Genomic DNA, 20003 nt, shown 5'->3' with positions numbered 1-20003 from the left:
GCTATGGGGTAAGCCAAGGTGGGTCATAAAATCAGGGAGGGGAAAGTGAGGCTACAGAAGGAGAAGACTGAAACTGGCATGCAAGGAGGAGCAGAAAAGAGGGCCTGGGTCCTACTTTTCCAGTTTCCGGTTGCAACTGCACGGCCAGCTACATTTCCTCTTCTGAGAACTACGAAGAAATTTCCGTGCTAAAGCTAACAGGTGGGTTTCTGTTACTTATACCCATTCTGTCATTCTCTGAACTAAGAGAAAAACCACCAAATAAAGAAGCAAGGTCCCAGTTCAGTTCAGTTCATGGCAATTTATTTAATTTAAAAATAAAAACAGAAACAAAAACAAAAACAAAAAACAAATCAGTTTCCAATGAAAATACAAACACTTTGGGTGGTTATCCAGCTTTTTTTTTTTTTTTTCCCCTGTAGGCTGTCCTGGGCTCAAACCAATCAAATGAATGAAAACCAATTTTGACTGGAGACATAAAGCATGTTGCACCGTTTAAATTACACCAATATATTATTATAATACCTTTGAAATGCCTTTCAGACCAATAAATAAAAAAAAGACAAATTCAAATAAAAAAGTCAACTTTTTATTACCAAAAAAAAATAGAAATTAAATAAAAGTCACAACACGGATTTAAAAAAATGTGCAGTCAAGTTTCTCTCTCTCTTTTTTTTTTCTTCTAGGAATGATACCATGCCAGTAAATCCCTACAGAACATTTCCAGTTTGGCAATAAGCAGTCAGTCAGTCATTCACATTTGTACTCAAGACAGCAGGCGTGGCCAACACTCACCAGAGTCTCACCCTGAAAGATGCACCTTGTCATCTGCAGAAGCAGCACCTTATAACAGGGATGGAAATTCAGAGAGTACTTGGCATTTTCATTTTGCCTGGGGTCTTGAAGCACTTCCTGAAAACTGATCATGCCTTGAAATTTACCTGTAAAAAGAAGTATAATTCTACTCCTTTGGCAGATGTGTAAACTAAGACACTGAAAGGCCCACAGAGGCAAGGAAAGGACCAGGAGAGCTGACCTTGAATCTCCTGCTTGGTCCACCAGGTCATCAAAGTGTCTCTCACTTGTAATTCCATGGAAATGAATCAAGCATAATTTCCTTGGCTGGGATTGGCTGGAAGGGATGATAGGACTTAATCAGGAAGCAAGGGAGCTGCTTTGAGGGCTTGTCCCTCTATTCCAAGTTTTTCCTTAAAAGGACAGAGTCAACATCACGTCTAGAATCAGAGGATGTTAGCAGAATGTCAGAACTAGGCAAGGCCTGAGAGACCAGCTAATCTACCCCTCCAGCCCTCACTGAAGGGAAAACTCAGCCCCGGAAATAGTGCAGGTGCCTAAGGCCACCAGCACACCAGGATTCAACTCAGGGTCTCTTCCTCTGAGTGGAGGACTGTCTTTACCACAATCCACTGTCTGGTTCTGTTGACAAAAGAGAACATACATGCGTTTTGGGGGCACGTAGAATGACTTTCCTTAATAGTGTCATTTTTACTTGAAGGTTGTAAGGATGGAAAATACCAAACAGACACAATCACTTGGGCAAAAGGAAAATACACCAACCAGTAGGTAGGTGTTATACCTAAGTCACACTGACAGCTACCAACCAGGCTGGCTGCCATGCATGAGGGACCAGCAGTGTGGCAGTGCAGGCTGTCCAGAAAAGGTTGAGTAAAATGAGACAAGGAAGGAGCTTTAGAGATTGCAGAATGCCCTCCGCGCACCCACACGCCCCATACACAGTTTACTAGCTACAGAATTTTTTTCCCTTTGAACCTATCTTGGAGTTCAGGAAGGAGGTGGAATTGAATGAAGGGAAACCCAAAAAGCTTCCCATATTACACTACTCAGCTCAACCCGAAGGGATGCACAAGCCAAAACCCCAGAGCTGGTGACAAGGGGAGAAGTGGAGCCATCTCCGTAGGGAAAAGGGCAGTTTCATTCTAATCAATGTTCTTAGTACCTGAAGGTGAATTCCTTCTCATCTCCCCATGAACTATTATCTGTTGGTTTTCCCCAAAATACCCCCAAGACTAGTTCTCCTTAAAATGTCTAGGTGGCTTTCAGAAGTCAGCCATCCTGAAACAAGAGTTTCAATTAGCTGGGGCCAGTAGAACCTGAAGTTGTCCCAAACTCCCAAATAAGACCATTAATTCCAAACTCGGTATCTGAAGATGCCCCACTGTGGGCGTGACATCTGATCACCTGTAATCCGGGTGTCTAGAAGTTACACTATGTTAGCTATGTTACTTTTCAAGCTAAGTCCTGTCACACCTCTTTTCTGCCTCCTCCAGGACCATCTGGAGGACTTCTAGGGAAGTGTTCCCTCTCCTGTCTGCTTCCTCTCAACCCACTCTGCTCTTTAAGCATCTTATTCATCTAAGTGGCTGGAACGTTCCCCCTAAAGCCTAGGAGTTCTAGGCAGGTAGGACACAGAATACCTAGATTCGTAGGGGGAAACACCTTCTGCCTGACTTACCTTTCCTCATCCAAATATCCCACCTACACACTAGCTCCCTAGAAGCAAACTCGCCTACCTCTGAGGATTCTACGCTTAGTGGATGGGGAAACCGTTTGCTATGAGTAAACAAGGTAAATGGTTGAGCGAGTTACTCCTTTGGGGACTGTGGACGGTATCACATCCAATTCAAAACATTCACGCAGGTCAGAACCCACGAGGCAGCATTCCAGTTAATATTGAGACGTTAAAGAAATCGACAAGTTGTCCCCTTGCTGGTGTGGATCAACTTCCACTCATCTGCAAAAGATCACAGAGGGTTCCAAGCTCTGTTATACACCATAGTTTTGACCTCTGACACCACCTCTTTTTCCCCGTCTACCCTTGGAGGTTGTGCTGAAGAGCCAGGCAGACACCAGGAAAGAAGAGGCAGACAATAAAAAAGCCAAAAAACCACCATGGGCTTGACTCTAAGTCCTTAGCAGTGTTCAGAGCACTCTCTCTCTGACCAAGGCCCTGTCTTCCATTCAAGGTAGAGTAGCAAATTAACAAATGCCACACCAGTGACATGAGATAACATAGATCCCACGGGATCTACACTAGCACTCCCAGGGCTTAGCCAGGTCAAGGATGGCAACTACACGGCATGAGTGCTACTGCACCCCTTCCCATCCCCATGGCAGCCATAACTACTCAATCTCAGCACTCCTTCCCACTGTCTGGGCTACTCAAACCAGCACACCCAGCAGCCCCTATCCATCGATTACCGATTCAAGCTCAGATGAAATCTACATGCCCACCCCCTGCAGTCAGACCAAGCCTGCTAATGTGAGGAGAGAAGAAGCGAGCTCTGAGTTCACTCAGAGCAGATGGCCCCGGTCTGTCTTGCCCTCCTCCAGAAGCACGTGGATGACTTCTAGGGAAACGTTTCCTCTCCCATATGCTCCCTCCCCACCCCCTAAGTGCTGGCCAACACCACCTCCCCTGGACTCTAGGAGGTGCCATAAAGCAAATGCCAATGAGGATCCCACTTCTGACTGGCCGTTGGCAGGACTGGCCAAGAGCCCACTTCTCCCTCGTAAGCACTGGCTCAAGGCTGCAAATTTGGCCAAAGCGAGACCGCACAATCCTTTTTCAGTCTGTCGTCCCGGCCAGCAAAGAGGCAACCAGCTCTGTCCGCAGCCCAGTCACCGCTCCCACTCCTCCCTCGTACCCACCCCGACCCACCCCTGCACCCTGGGGAGCTAGTTGAGTTTGTTACAGATCTCCAGCGCTTTCCTGTAGACCTGAGTCACGTCGTCCATGTCCGTGAGGAGGGAGAAGCTGCTGTCTCCCAGCCGGTTCCGGTACCGCTTCAGGTACTGGGGCCGGGGCCGGTTCTGGAGCCCCTCAAAGTCCTGGATCTGGAGGAAGTTTTCGGCAGAGACGCAGCTGCGGATGCGCTGGCGGGCAGGGCGATTCTCCTGCAAGTCGAGCAAGTCGAAGGAGTCGCTGGACAGGACGCTGTCGTCGCTGATGACGCTGGAAGGCCGGCTGTAGCTCCGGGAGAGGCCCTCGCCAGAGATGCCGGGCTCCAGCAAGGATTCCAGTGTGGGCATTTCGGGGCTGGCCAGGGCCGGGTCCATGGTGCCCTCTGAGTACTTGCTGCTGTGTTTCAAGATGCCCTTCCTGTGGCAGGAGAGGCTGTGGGACGTCACCCTGGCCGGATCCGGGGGGCTCGGGGAGGGGATGCCGCCACCCAGCCCATCGTTACTGTCCAGCAGCTCCGAAGACTCGCTGCGTTCCGGGGACGAGTAGTAACCCGATTCTCTCTGCTGGGTCTTTTTCAAGATGCCTTTCTTGGGCATCGTGGCCGACTGTTTGGGGCTGAGTTTAGCTGGCACCTCCACCTCGGGGGCGCTTGGCAGGGGCACAGCAGTCCGGCACAAGTCCTGCTCCAGCTTGAAAGCGGGGGGTAAGGCAGGGCTGACGACGCCTTCGATGAAGCCGGTGCTGTGAGAGCGATGCTCGCTGTTGCTCCGCTTCTTCAGGATCCCCTTAGGCCGCTTGGAACTCACCTTGGACGGGCTCTCAGGCACCGAGTCCTGGCCGGACTGAGCAAAGTCATTCTCTTTCTTGGACTTCTTCAGCGACCGCTGCCGCTCCAGCATGCCCTCGGGGGCCCCGGGTTTGGCCAAGCCCTTAATTTTGGCTTCAGCCTCAGCCTGTAGCCCTGTGGAACGGTGGTGCCAGTCGATAATGCGGGCCAAGAGTGGGGACTCGGCGCTGTGCAGGACATCGCAGTCGCAGACGCTGCTCTTGTAGCCCCAGTTCACCCACCAGTGGTTGGCAATGTCCTCGATGGTGGCCCGGCGGTCGGGGTTCACCATCAACATCCACCGAATGAGGCCTCGGGCATCTATGGGACAAGAAGCAGAAGGAACAATACATTTTACGGGAGTTTCGGGCTTTCCAAAGCTGACGCTCCGGGGGGCGCAAAGGAGACACACTCATTTGAGGAAAAATCCAAATGGAGCCCTGGTGCAGCCACACTATGGAGCAGGAAGCTGTAGCCTTCCAGACTGTACATCAGAAAGCATCATCAAGACTCAGAGCCACAGGCCAGTGGGCTATCACAGCCTGGCATGTTTCTCCATGCTACCAACAGAATGTCAAACTGCTGACTTTCCATCCACTCAGATCTTTATAAAATGGGGAAGGCCAGGTAACCAGGAAAGAATCCAGACCCGACCCCAAGCAGGGCCCCACCATTCCTTTGGTGGATATCATTTTACTAAATGGGAAAACAGGTATAGATTACCATGGCTTTTAGTCCTCCAAAGTTAGGTTTATATAAACACACAGCGCTCAGGTCACCAGGAAAACGTGTCAGCGCAAAAAGGAAATTTAGGGTTGAGATGGCAAGGAAAAGGCTTCTCATCAGAGAGGGAGAGACAGAGAAGGATGGAGAGGTGTTCATACCTGGCACGCCTGGGCCTTGAGAGGGGGCCGTCCCCGAGGCTGGCCTGACCCGGGCCTTGGCCAGGCTCTGAATCCCACACCCAGGGCTCACCTCCTGTCCCTCTCTGACATAAGCCATAGCCTACCAAGCTGTCAGATCAGAGAGCTGATCTCTATCTGCTATCCCTTTAGGGCCTGTCTGAAAAACTCCATTTGTCAATTTCTGCTGCCAAAGAATTAGGGGAAAGCCCCAAAGGGATGTTGAGGAGGCCACAGGAACCAACAGACTCTCACAGCTTATAAATTGCCTTTTAAGATCAAACCATGATCCCCAAATGGGGGTTGAATTATATCCTGGGAAGGCGCCACCTCCCCTCAGCTACTTATGTAGCTAATGAGTAGCTGGCCGGGATCTGGCAATGGAGCCAGGGGGTGAGCTGCAGCCCTGAAAAGTAACAGGGTGTTCATTCATTTGGTCAATAAATATTTTCTGAACCCCTGTAGTGTACCAGAAACTGTGTTGACACAAGTTAGCTGGTCAGGCAAAAAGGCTGCCATAGAGTTCACCCTGAATTTTCTAAAAACAAACAAACAAACAAACAAAAACACATGGGTTAGCTTATTGAAAAAATGTATAGATATAGATATCTGCATATCTATACCTGTTTATACATATAAAATAGTCAGTGCTCATTATTCACAGATTCTGTATTTATAAATTCGCCTACTCATTAAAATGTATTTGGAACCCCCAAATCAATACTCAAGGTGCTTTCCACGAAGTGGCAAAAAATGTGAATTGCCCCCCCATGCACATGTATGTTCCCAGCTGAAGCAGAACCAGGTGACAAGGCACTCACTGCCTTCTTGTTTCTGCTCTCATGCCGTAAGCAAGTGTCCTTTTCACAATCCGTTTAGTTCATGCTTCACATATTTGCACTTTTTATTGGTGATTTCACTGTTTAAAATGGCCTCCAAGCATGGTGCTGAAGTGCTATGTGGGGATTCTAAGGGCAAGAAGGCAGTGATGTACCTTACGGAGCAAACATATGAGTCAGATAAGCCTCATTCAGGCATGAGTTAAAGTGCTGTTGGCCGTAAGTTCGATGTTCATGAATCAACAATATATTTTAAATGAGGCGTCTTTAAACAGAAATATACATAAAACAAGGATATGGATTGATCAGTTGACAAAAACGTTGTGACCAGAGGCTCCCAGGAGTCGAGCCCTGTATTTCCCTATGAGTAGTGCTTCAGTATTCACAAACTCAGCGTTCACAGCAATGTTATAGGACACAACTGTGGCAAATAATGAGAATAAACTGTGTGTGTGTTATATACACATGTAGGATGCGCGTACTGCAATATACGAAGTGTCTGTTAACCACATTCCAAATACGGCCACCTGTGCACACCCTTTCTGTACCCACACAGTGCTCTCCCATCAAGAGATGGAGCTTATGGCCTTGGTCGCTTTGACCAATAGAACGTGGCAGAAGTGACATCATCTGGCTTCCAAGCAGACATTAAGAAGGCCTGGCAGCTGCTTCTTCCTCCATCTTCGAGCCCTGAGCTGCTATGTAAGAAGTCCATGCTCCTTCCTAGAGAGAGAGGCCTGGGGAGGCAGCTCATGGGGAGACAGCCCACACAGAGGGGCCCCGAGGTATCCCCACAATCAGCCCCAACTCCAGCTACCGTCTGATTGCAACTGTAGGAGAAACCCCAAGGCAGGCCAGAAAAGCTCTAACCAATCCAGGGAATCAAGAGATAACGGCTAATAGACGTTGTTTAAACTGCTGAGTTTGTTTGGGTGTGGGAGCGGGATGGGATAGACTTGTTCTGTGGCAACAGGTCATGAAACAGCACCCATGTACCATATCCCCGGCCAGGGCAAGGTGTGCAAAAGAGCAGCTGCCACCCTTAGAGTCTACTGAGGGGGTTTTATGTCTACGTGGACTGGAAGGGACTTCACGTAATACCTTTTCCAAAATGTGAATGTATAGTGGAGAAACAGAATCTAAGCAGGGTAAGGGCCTTGCCCAAGTTCACACAGCAAGCAAACAGGACTCCTAGCCTGCAGAGTAGAACAACTGTTCTGGAAATATCACAGCGGGAAGGTTTGGGGAAAGTGGCCTAATAAGCCAGCTCCGCCAGAAGGCAAAGATCTGGGGGGAAGAAAGAGGAAAAGCAGGAGTCTCCTTACAGACGTTGACACGAAAGCAGAAAGTGTGAGCTGGCCTCGCGCGGCTGAGCCGCTGACCCTCCACAGGCACACACCTGAGGGCTGCGTGGGCTCCCGGTACTCTCCGCTGCTGATCTGCCGGATGAGGTTTTTGTGATCGAAACCATCGAAGGGCATTGTTCCATAAACGAGAGTGTAAAGCAACACGCCCAGGGCCCAGCTGTCCACCTGGAGCAGAGAGACGAGACATATAGGAGCTGGGAAGTAGATTCCCTTCCAAACCATTAGCATCACAGACCACGAGCAGCCACCCTCAACGACCCCAGGAATGGAATTTAGCACCTGGCAGACAGGTTCCCACCACAGCCTGACACCTGATATGCAGTGCACCTGGGGCCTGTTTCAGAGCCTGACCTTTTCGTTGCAAACTGAGACCAACGGTCCCAACCCACAGAAGAAATTTCTTGAACAGATGATATTCTTTGATCCTCACTACCATTTTGTGAAACAGGTAGGGCCCCGGATTATTTTCAGCCCTATTTGGCAGATGAGAATACTGAGGCCCAAGGAAGTTAAATGGTTTCTCCAGAGGCCCCTCCCCATCCCAGTGATGGAGGTAAGACTGGAACATGGGGTTCTTGACTCCTAATCCAGGAATCCTGCACCTTCTTCAAATGGATCAGGGGTTGCAGACTCAAATGCTTACAAGAGCCAGGCAGACAACAAACATGAACAAAGAAAGAGAGACGGTGGGGTAACACGTGGAGTGTTGGTTTGAAGACAAACTGTAGAGGGCATTCACCAGTCTTACACAGGCAGCCTCCTCTGGCTAGTTGCTGTCACATAGTAATATAGACCCAGCACTGCTAGATCCTTTGGTTTTTCAAGATAAGTCAGAAAACAGACTTTTATGTGAAATCTCCCATTTATTAAAGGTTCAATTTTTTTTAGAAAGATGGCCAAATAAAGCACTCTTGCTGGCCAGATCACAGGCTGCCAGCTTGTAACCTCAGAAACGGATCATCGAGGATCAAAGCAGCATTCATTATCTGTGATAAATTTACAGTGTCAAGTTTCTGCAATGTTGTAAATTGGATCTTAGGCTCCTCCTTTACATTCTTGTTTTGGAAAAGACTTTCTCCTTACTGCAAGGGATGGAGGCTCTTGGCATCCATCTCTTTACCTTCTAGCCCTGCCCCAAACACTCTCAAACAGATAAATATTTGGAAGGAAACATTTCAACCCACTGAATGGCTGCTACTTAAAGTATCCTGAGTGGATGAATCTCTCTATAAATAGAACTATCTCTTTAAAAATGAGTTATCAGTCACAATTCACCCATTTTCAAAATGATATTTTCACATACCTGTGTCTTACAGTGGCCCTGAAAGCTTTAGGCACACAGAGAAATGTATTTCTCATGAACCAGAAGATGCAATTAAAATGTATTTCCTTGATCAGAAATACATGCTGTCAAAAATACACGCAAAAAGGTTCACTGCAGAGTGAGGCTGTTTGCTTTCTGTTTTGCTTGTTTTATTATAATAGGGAAAAACTGAAAACAATCTGTCTAACACTAGGGAAGTGATTAAATAAATTACAGTATATTCATACAATAAAACATTATGTCATCGTTAAAAACCATGTTTTTAGTAATAACAAATTCAGAAAAGTCACAATTTTAAGTTAGTAATAAAAGGCGAGATATACACATATATAGTGACCTCAATTATTTGAAATACAAGATCTACACTGGAAAAAAAAGCCTAAGAAGAAGTCACATAAATATTAAGTGGTTATCTCTTGTGGGGAGATTGCAGGCAACTTTATTTTCTCTTTTAGGCTGTTCTGGATTTTTCTCCCAGGTGTGTATATTATGGCTTTAATAATATAAAGCCATATAAAGAAGTCATATAAAGAAGTCATATAAAGTCATATAAAGAAACGGTTTTTTGTTTGCTTGCTTTTATGTTTGTTTGGTTTTTTTTTTTTTTTTTTTTTCTTTTTGCGGTATGCGGGCCTCTCACTGTTGTGGCCTCTCCCGTTGCGGAGCACAGGCTCCGGATGCGCAGGCCCAGCGGCCATGGCTCACGGGCCCAGCCGCTCCGCGGCATGTGGGATCCTCCCAGACCGGGGCACGAACCCGTATCCCCTGCATCGGCAGGCGGACTCTTAACCACTGCGCCACCAGGGAGGCCCATGGTTTTTTTTAAGTATTCCTAGGTTCAGTTCTTTTCTCCCCTCCAGCCCCCCACCATACACACCAGACAAGCTGCTCACCTCTGGCCCTCGGTAAGGCCTCCCGTTGACAATTTCGGGAGAGGCATAGAGTGGGCTCCCACAGAACGTTTGCAAGAACTTGTCCTTCTGGTACAGGTTGGAAAGCCCAAAGTCAGCAATCTACAAAGAGGAGCAAGACCCAGGGAGCCTGTTAGCATTACAGTCAGCGTCTGCATTGGCTCAGCTCACACCACACGGACCAAAGCAGCTGAGGCGCCCCTGCGTGGCTCTGCCAGCTGGGTCACCCTTTTCTCTGCAGCCCTGAGCTTTCATGAAAGGACCAGTTGGCACAACTGGGCCAGTGATTCCCGACTGCAGTCCCTGGAACCCACTGCATGCTCTGTTACTTAAAATCACTCCTTGCAAGGACTCTATTTTCACGTCAGTGTAGACTTGTCCTGAGAAATACCCACAGAATCACATGCTCGACATTTCTGATGAACACTAAAGTGTGTAACTATTAATCTGAGACCCGTCCGTCTGTGGCCTACCTAAAATCTCACTGCCTTCATCCACAGTGGTGTACGTACCTACCTGTGCACTGGACATCACCACCTTTTATAGACCTATGCACCAATCAGAACTGTATTTTGCCCACCTTGGGAACCTAGATGAAATGGACCCACAGCACCGGGTTCTGAGTCATCATATTGCAGCCCAAACTCTGCCACTAGCCATCTGTGTGACATGGAGCAGGTCCCTTAGCTACTCTGAGCCTCAGTTTACCACCAGAAAATGGAAACCCATGATCCCTATCCTCTTCTGGATCACAGAATGATTTTTTAAAAAAAGAATGAATCAAGGTGAATGAAAAAGTGCCTTGAATCTTTGTCTGCAAGTTCCAGGCAAATGTTTTCCCTAACCTTGCTTCTCTTGTATTGCACACCCCTTGGAATCACTCCCTTCTCCTTTGGTTTCTTGAAGTGTTTTACTATCCTTTATGGCAGCGCTCTTCTGTGTGTGTGTGCGTGCACCTATTCATATATACATATAATGTATATATGTTACACGTATATACGTAGTATCACATATATATGTATAATGTATATATTATACATGTACATATCACATATATCACATACATTCATATAATATATATTACATATGTACTTACATATGTATGTACATATGTATATACAAATATATATATTATATGTATATAAATTCACCTTGCCTACTAGGCTGAGTCCCCCGAGGCAGGTGGCAGGTTCCACATCTGCCCCTCATCTCTGTAACATCCACTGCTTAGCACCTGCCCTCACCCAAGAAACACCTGTCACCAGAATAGGCATTATATTTTGAAAAGCACAAGACAATTAGCAGATAATACAAAATAATAATAGTAAACTTAGTTACCACTTACAGAACAACCTCCAATTATCAGGCATGGTTCTAAGCACCTTACACTCTCTATTCTAATCCTATCTAAAATCCCATTTACACAACCATGTGAATGTATTTCATGCCACTGACATGGTACATTTAAAAGTGGTTAAAATGGTAAATTTTATGTTATGGATATTCTATCATAATTTTTTAAACCCACTTAACAGATGAGAAAACTGAGGTTTAGGGAAATTAGGTTATTCGTCTCAGGAGAGCTACCTAGCTACCGAGTGTCTCTAAAGGTTCAAACCACTGCCCAGCGCTGCCCCTGGGTAATCTGCAAATCTCACCCAGTCTAAGCCAGCCTTCCACGCTGAGCCTCTGCGGACTTCTGCCCGTCCCCAAACTGATTTCCACTTGAAGCTTATAAATTGGATGAGTGATTCACACACAGCCCAGCTGAGGCTCTGTTTTGAAGGCAGAGCCCAGAAGAAGGCTACTTTGTAAAAGTCACCCCTGAATGAACGGAATGGCACTGAAAGCAGCTGGCGCACAACCGCCCTCAGAAAATGCAGTCTCGGGGCTCAGCTTGCACTTAATTGCCCTGAATTCCACTTTCTTATCAAGGCCCCTGACTGGCTTGCAGGAAGTTGGTTGGAAGCTTTATGAAGTGTGCCCTGTCAATCAGGACAGGAAGGGACCAGCTGCAGCCCTGGAACATCCCGAGAAGTCGGCTAAGGCAGGAACCGACACAGCACTGTGAATGCTGGCGGCATCTGGGGCACTGCGTGAGCTTCCAGACACAGGCACACACACACACACGTGAGAGGCACCCGCCACCACCACGTGCAAATCCCCACACACACACACCAGGAGTGCTCCGAGTCTGGGCATCCTTGCTTTCTTTGTAGCCCTTCTGAGAAGTGTGTTTATGTTACGGCCCACTCCCATCCTCACAGACTGATGTTTATCAGCCTCTCCCATTTAAACTGTCATTGTTGCTGACATAAGATTAATAGAAATCTAGATTAGTCCATGTTCTTGGCACTTCAGTGGAAAAGAAATATTAATCAACACACACACACACACACACACACAGCTCTCCATCCTTGAGCCACTTAAACTTGGGCTGCAGCTCTAAGATTCCATGCCGTATGGAGCTTATATCAACTATAAGATGGGAAATGGCCACTGTATAAAACGTAAAGCCTCAATTTCCCATCTGTAAAATGGAGGTAGGAATAGTATCCACCCCCACGGTGTCATAGTGAAAATTAAATGACATAAAGCATGTGCCAATTACTATTTTAAGCATTTTACAAAGTTGGAGCTCAAATACATGTCCCACCTTTAAATCCACCTGGGTAGCTTTATTAGCTTCATGATACTCAAAACAATACTGGTTTTCCATTGGAGGTAATTATGTAAGGTTTCTTTTTCAAATGCACATGATTTCTTAAGTGAATTGCACTAAATAAAAGTATTAAAGTGAAATAGCAAAGAAGATACTAGGAAAAGGCAAAATCCATGAAGAGAACAAAAGAAAAGACATTTGGGAAATTTGGGAAATAATGATTTTAAACATAATAAAACAAAAAGGAATCCCAGAAATGGTTCCAACCTGGAAGAGTCGTAAGCGGTGAACTAATCCTGCCCCTCGCTCTGTAAGTGAAGCAACTGAAGGTTAGAGGACTTAAGAAGCTCCGCTGAAGGTCACAGACAGAACAGCTACGTGAACATTGGGTTCTGTACGATTCTCTGTAACAGAACATCAGTTGTGTTTCGAGGGTGACTCCACCAACGAGGCATCCAGCTTTGCTTTCAAAGTTGTATTTTGCCGACACACTGGTAACCTTTGGAGAAAGGTAACCACTTTGCTGGTGATGGGCTGTTGCCCTGCCCCGTTCAGAACCACCCTCTGTCCTCACACTGGGCTATTCAGTTCAGCCTGGACCCTGAAAAGGATATCAACACTCATGTCCTTAATTTCTGGAGTTTTTGTTGTTTTCATACCTTTCTAGAGGTGTGCCCTGCTGGATGAAAATCAGAGTTATACAAAGTGGGAAGTGATTATTCACATTTCAAAAGAATTAACCTCACTACAACATGGATGAACTTTGAAGACATTATGCTAAACGAAACCAACCAGACACAAACAGATAAATAGTATATAATTCCACTTATGTGAGGTACTTAGTGGAGTCAAGTTCATCAAGACAGAAGGTAGAAGGGCAGTTGCCAGGGGCTGGGGGAGGGGGGAACGGGGAGTTAGTGGTGAACGGGCACAGAGTTTCTGGTTGGGAAGATGCAGAAGTTCTGGAGATTCATGGTGGCGATGGTTGCACAACAATGTGAATGTACTTAATGCCACTGGACCGAAAACCTAAAAATGGTAAGATTTACGTTACATATATTTTACCACCATTTTTTTTAAAAGGGGATTAACCTCGGATCACTGTGAATCATCCCTGCGAGCTCACCCAGTGAAAAAGGAAGGATCAGCTTGCTGATGATTAACCACTGGGAAAGGATGCTGATGTTGATGATAATAAAAGCAACGGTCTGACAGTCATTTGCAGTGTCTGAGAGGAAGTGCACTGGACAGATCAGAGGTTGTGGAGCCAGAAGCACCTGGGGTTAACCTTGGACTTGGCACTGCTAGATCATGGGTGGGAACTGCCACCAATTTCCTCATCGGCAAAATGGGAATAATAATAGAACCCACCTCTAAAGCTGTCCTGAGGATTGAAGACATGCACGTAAAGCCCCCGGAAGAGTCCTGGTACTGGCTGACTCTATAAACTACAGCCATTAGGATAATGCTGGTGGTTTGGTCTACTTAACAATTGTTTGCTCAGAGCCAGTGCCCACCAAAGAGCCAAGAGAAATGACTATCATTCATTTCCGAAATAAGCCTGTCCAGCATGAGAGGCTGCACTGTAGGACAGGAGAAGTAAGGGATGCTGGGTTTGAGTTCAAATCCTGGCCTCGCCTTCTACCAGCTGGACCAGCAGCATCAGCACCAGCTGGGAGCCCCACCCCAGTCCTACTGAGTCAGCATCTGCATTGTCACATGGTCCCCAGGGGATTTGCTGCACGTCAGTCACTCTGAACCTGTGTTCCTTCAACTGTAAAATGGGGGGGGGGGGGCGGTGATGATTATAACGTAACCTACCTCACAGGGCGGATATGAAATCAAATGAATTGATAGATGGAAAGTGCCTTAAACCACGCCTTACACATAGTAGGCCTTCGGTCAATGTTAGCGATCACTACTTTCACCTGAGTCTCAGTTTCCTTTGCTGGAAAAGGGAATTGCAATAGCCTCGACCACACGGTGTTGTGAAAAGCAAAATCAGATTAAATGAGATAATAATAATAACAGCAGCATTGCTACATGCCAGTCGTTGTTCTGTGAGCGCTACGTATATTAAATCCTCACACCAACCCAATGAGCAGGGTTCCACTGGTATCTCCATTTTGCAGATGAGGAAGCTGAGGCCCAGGGCAGGAAAGTGGCTGGCCTGAGATGTGGGTGAAGAGCTGCACTGGCTGTAAAGCTCCACATAAAGGGGAGTTATTGTTCTCGGGTGGCTGAGGAGGAAACGGGCTTCCTGTGTCGCTCTCCAGAAAGATACACTCCATAGCTCTGTCAGGCCCTGGAGTTCATTGCTGTGGCTTTCCCGTGACAGCCTCACTCGGGTTATCAGGAAGTGAAGGTACGGAGTGAAATGGTGAGCAAAAGTGAGTGGGGTCAGCTTGCACCGTCAGATCTAAGGTCAGACCTCCTCTCTCGAGAGATGGGAAATAACGGATCCCGAGCCATCTGGGGAAGCTCTTCACTGAGGTACCTCCAAGAAGCGGCCTCTCAGGGGATGCGAACATGCAACCACCCAGCTCATTCGACCCTGGCAGCCCCGCATGGCTACTCTGGCCACGATGACTCAGGCAACCTGGCCGTGGCCACCATCAGCACTTGGAGAGTCTCCCCCAGGGACAGCTGTCTGCAGGCTGCCTATATACAAGGTAAGGCCAGCTGAAGCAAGGATGAAAAAAGTGGCCTCCCCTTGTGAGTGTGAGGATGCCCTGTTGGATTTAGGGCAAATCTGGGTGGGTGTAGTAGAGAATTTATCAGGTGCCTGGTCTTTGGAGTCAAAGAACCTTAGGTTTGTAGCCAACCCCATTGCTTATTAGCTGCAGGAGCTTCCTCATCTGTAAAATGGGGGTAATCAGACCCACCCCAGTGGAGACATTCTGAGAACCAAATGAAATAAGGCACGTGGAAGGTCTGCCACAGGGTTCTGGCTTCTAGCAGGGGCTCCAAAAAGGTTACTTTCCTTGTCTAGCCTCCATGCCCTGCCCTGCTCCCGTGCTTGCTGCTCCTTCCCCTTGGAAGGCCATCCTCACATTCCTTTCTATCAAACTCCTAGTCATCCTTCAAAACCCAGTTCAATTGCCACTGCCTCAGCAAAGGCTTTCTGATCTGCCCATAGTTCAGACCCACCACTTCGTCCTCAGCACTTCCACGACAGATTACAAAGGGACTATGAGGCACACAGCAGAGTCACCTGGGCCTAAGAGATGAGGAACAGGGAAGGCTTCCTGGAAGAAGAGGCCTTCAAGCTGAAACTCTAAGGAGGGGTAGGCAAAGAGCAGTGGGAAGAGCATTCCAGGCAGAGGCAACTGTGTGTGCAAAGGCCAAAAAGTCTGATGGATTTGAGGAGTTGTGCCCTAGGCAAGGGACCTTCTCTGACTGCCCCCCACCCACCGTCCCCTAGCTAAAATAACACCTGTCATTCCCCATCCTCATCCTGCATGGATTTTCATCACCACCAGAGAATTACACTATGTATTTGTTTATTGCTTGTGTCCCCAACTGGAATTCTAAGTCCATTAGGACAGGTACCTTACCTTCCTCCTTCACCTCTGTATCCTTCTCATGCCTCATTATTACTGCTGGTTTAACAACAGCTAGATTCTGAGCTCCAAGAAGACAAGGACCTGGCCATCTGGTTCACTATTAAATTCCCAGCATCCAGCACCATGCCAGGTATACCGTAGGAACTTAGTAAACATTTGTGGTCAAATAAATAGTGCTCACGGGAGGTATTCAATTTGCTGAATGGATAAATGCAGGAGTGGAAGAGTGCATGCAGGCATTCATGGATAAGTATGTATACACACACATACACATAAGTGGACACATGAACAAACAAATGAATGGATTCATTAATGCATGAATGCAGCATCCTCACATTCATATAATCAAAGCCCAGAGGCCCGGACCCCGAGCTGACCTTCTTGGTCTTGTTAAGCCTTGGGGTTTCCATCTTGACTTAGCCCTGGCCATTCAAAGCTGCTCTTCTTATCCACAGCAGCAGGCATTTCCATTGTCATCAGGGGCAACGGGCCATTTCCCCTATGTCCCTCTACTCTGAGCCCTGGGAGCTCACCAAATTCCCAGCCCTCTTTGTGGAGGTCTGCTGACCCTGGTGCCTGGCCCTCTTCTCATTGTCAGGCACTTTTACAGGAGCTGTCTATGGGAATTGTCAGCATTCCATTCTCCCAGAGAGTGGGATGTGAATCTGGCCCATTTTTATTAATTGCAAATTAATGCTGCGCTGGGTGTCTATTTTGGTAGACATGCTTCTCCGCAAAGTACGGAATGCAACCCAAAGAAGCACATCGCTCTCATTCTTTCTGCCGACCGACTGTGTGAATATTTTTAGAAGCCACACCCTTGCGCAGTGGCCAGAAAAATAATTCCCAGTGCCAGATGTGCTCTTTGCAAATCAACATCAGGCAGGGAAGGGGAGAGGAACAAGAGCCATGGCTCACACCAAAACTGCAGTGACAAGTTTCAACCAGTAGCATTTTTATAGGCTTTCTGGGCAAAAGCCCTCCACCCTCGAAATACACAACATGGACCCACATTTTGAGAAGCACCTCACTGCTCATACTGTGCTGGTTGGTAACAGACCTTCAGGGTCAGTGGTCCCCCGGTGCAGACACTGATGACATGGACCCTCTTGAGCATGGAGGCCAGCTTGTGGCCATGTGTCTGCCTGCCTTTGCTACGAGTGCCCTTTCTAAATATGTTTCCAGCGAAATGCTGAGTCAGGAAGAGTTGAGCATATGCAGCCGGAAGACAGATCAACAGCAGCTGAAACACATTTTCAAAAACCTTGGAAGTGGGTGTGAGATGATATAAAGAGAATCTGCCTGGAAGTCAAACATGTGAGTTCTAATCCTGGCTGTCATCCCTTCACTCCGAAATCGAACAGCTTAGAGTACCGACTTACTGCATGTGACAAGCGTTGTGCCGCATTCCAAGGAAACAAAGACACAATGACATACTGATTCATTGTGTACGACCTTGGGCAGGCACATCGCTTAGACTTTCTGGGCCATAATCATTCAAACAAGGGGTTGGAAAATGTGTGTGTGTGTGTGTGTGTGTGTGTGTGTGTGTGTGTGTGTGTGTGTGTGTGTGTGTGTGTGTTTTACCTTGGTAAACGCCAGGAGTAGACACTTAAGGATTAAGAATCCTATGGAAAACCTTACTTTTTATAATGTTCTACGTATCTGTTATTTCCCCACCTAATGGTTAGGGACCCTGGGATGAAGGACTTGCTCCTGGGAGCTGGGAGGCCCCCATCACTGCCCTTTTGCTTTATGCAAATGAGCCGTTCTCCCAGGCTCCTGCCCATTGTTCCCCACACAATTGCTTTCAGAATGGTGACCATTCTTCTCCTCCATCGGGGAATTCTATGACTCCGTAGGAAGCTATGTGCCTTATCACTTCTGGGACTACATCATGGGACCATGAGGTCAAGCTGTAGCACAGAACCCGATCCCCAAGCGAGAGGCTCACATTCCAGGCCTTGTAAAGACCACACTTCATTTTGAGAGTTCGGGGGCAGGTGGCAGGAAGACTCTGTAGAGAAAGTTACCAGGGTGGATGATACAAAAACCCTTAGAATGTGCCCCTCAGACTGGAACCCAATTCTCTAGCCGTGGCCTGACCACCACACCCCAGCACCTTCAGAGAGCTCACTTCCTGTTCAATTCCCTCCCCAACAGCCAGCCTTGTCAGCTGGGGCCTTGGATATTAATAGGTAAGTGCTAAGTGCTTTGACGACATATTGTCTAAAATCCTCATGTTTGTCACTGACTGTCCAGGACTGGGCACAGGGCCTGACACAGTAACGACTCAGCAAATACTCATTTAGAAATGAGCAGATAGACAACAATCCCCAAAGAAAGGGGCTGGCATCCTTACTAGACAGATGAGGAAACTGAGGCTTAGATATGTGAATAATTAATCTGAAACACTGCCGTTAGTAAGGGGCAGGGTTGCACTTCAAACGCAGGCCATGCAACTCCAAAGCCACTGCTCTTAACCTCAACTCACTGCACAGTGCTCAGATAAAGCTAAAGGCAGAGCATCTTGTTCAGTCCTCAAAACAAGCCCGTGGGCATTACCCTCTCCCCATTTTATGGCTGAGGAAACAGGGTTAAGTGGCTCTCCCAATGTCAAACAGCTAGTAAACCACACAGGATGGAATTTTCTAACTCTGCAGCCACTGCTCCTTCTGGAATAATCCAACCACTTTGCCAGAAACAGAGAGACCCTGAGATTTCACTTCCTGTTCCTAGAAAGACTAATTTGACCGACTGTTTCCTCCTTACTCTGTGGGCTACAGAGAAATATGTGATCACAGTCAACCACTCACAAAAAACAAGAGGTCACCCGGACGCGGCTTCCAGGGGCCTCTCAAAGGACAATGGTGACTAATGGTTGCCACCATGATCTGCAACCAGAATCCAAACACCAAAGCAACTCCAACCGTCCCAGCAAGGAAACAGCCTCCCTGTGATGCACTCCCTCAATGGAGAGCAACAACAACAAAAAAAGGGGATGATGCAAGGTCACTCCCATGCTTGGTCCAGGGACCAGGGATGAGGCACTAACGTCACCAGCGGCCAATGAGAGGGACCCCTGGTGCTGGGAGTACTAAGGCCATTTCATAATGAAACCCATGCGGCAAGCTCCAGTTTATTTTGAAACTGTATTTGCTTACTTTGCAGCCATGATCAAAAGGCCATTCGGAGTGCTCTGAGGGAGGCCCTTGAACCCTGTCGGCCAGGAGAGCTTTCTCTAGCTCCGTCAGCAGCCCGCATTAATACTCCCCGTGAGAGTCAACCCCATCACTTGCTGGCATGTTCTTTCCCAAAAGCCACCACCGCCACCATTTCAGGCGGCTTCCCAGTTCCACAGCTGGGGGTGGGGGGTGGGGAGGGGGCGGTGGGGAGGAGTTGGAAGGGACAAGTAGGAGACAGGGGGTGGAAGTGACAGAGAAGTGGCAGGGACAGCGGGCAAATTCCAGCAGAATGGTTCAAACTTGGGCTCAGTGGGTCAGAGAGACATGGGTTCAAACCCCAACTCCACTACCTACCACTGTGTTATCTCAGGAAAGTTACTTAACGTCTCTGTGCCTCAGTTTCCCTATCTGTGAAATGATGTAAATAACAGTATCTATCTCATGATGGCCGTGAAGATTGAATTTAAGTGATATCGGGCAAAGATGCTATGAGATACAAATGCACTAGGTTATTGTTGTAAGTATTTTGATGGTGCTAATTACAGACTATGAGCTTCCCGAGGACAGGGACTGTATTCTAGTCGACTTTTAGGACAACGTCTGGCATGTGGTTGGAGATCGATAAATGCCTGTTGAATGAATTCAACCACTGGAACTGAACTGAGGGCTCAAACCCAGTGATTCTCCCCACCCGCCT

At 47.4% G+C, this 20003-nt stretch overlaps 1 protein-coding gene across 1 annotated transcript in view; it reads right to left on the bottom strand.

The window, feature by feature from the left end:
• Positions 1-286: 286 nt before the first annotated feature.
• The window catches only part of NUAK1 (NUAK family kinase 1), a 69997-nt gene continuing 50280 nt past the window's right edge, over positions 287-20003 (bottom strand). The window contains exons 5-7 of the mRNA XM_060113860.1: positions 9876-9995; positions 7691-7823; positions 287-4871 (exon numbers count right to left, since the gene is read on the bottom strand). Of these exons, the coding sequence (XP_059969843.1) occupies positions 3718-4871; positions 7691-7823; positions 9876-9995 (1407 nt within the window). The 3' untranslated portion in view covers positions 287-3717. The remainder of the gene's footprint in view (positions 4872-7690; positions 7824-9875; positions 9996-20003) is intronic.

This window comes from Mesoplodon densirostris, chromosome 11 (genome assembly GCF_025265405.1).
Source record: "Mesoplodon densirostris isolate mMesDen1 chromosome 11, mMesDen1 primary haplotype, whole genome shotgun sequence".
In the NCBI taxonomy this organism is placed as follows: domain Eukaryota; kingdom Metazoa; phylum Chordata; class Mammalia; order Artiodactyla; family Ziphiidae; genus Mesoplodon; species Mesoplodon densirostris.
The sequence above is the reverse complement of the archived record's forward strand: the minus strand, read 5'-3'. Positions and strand labels throughout refer to the sequence as shown.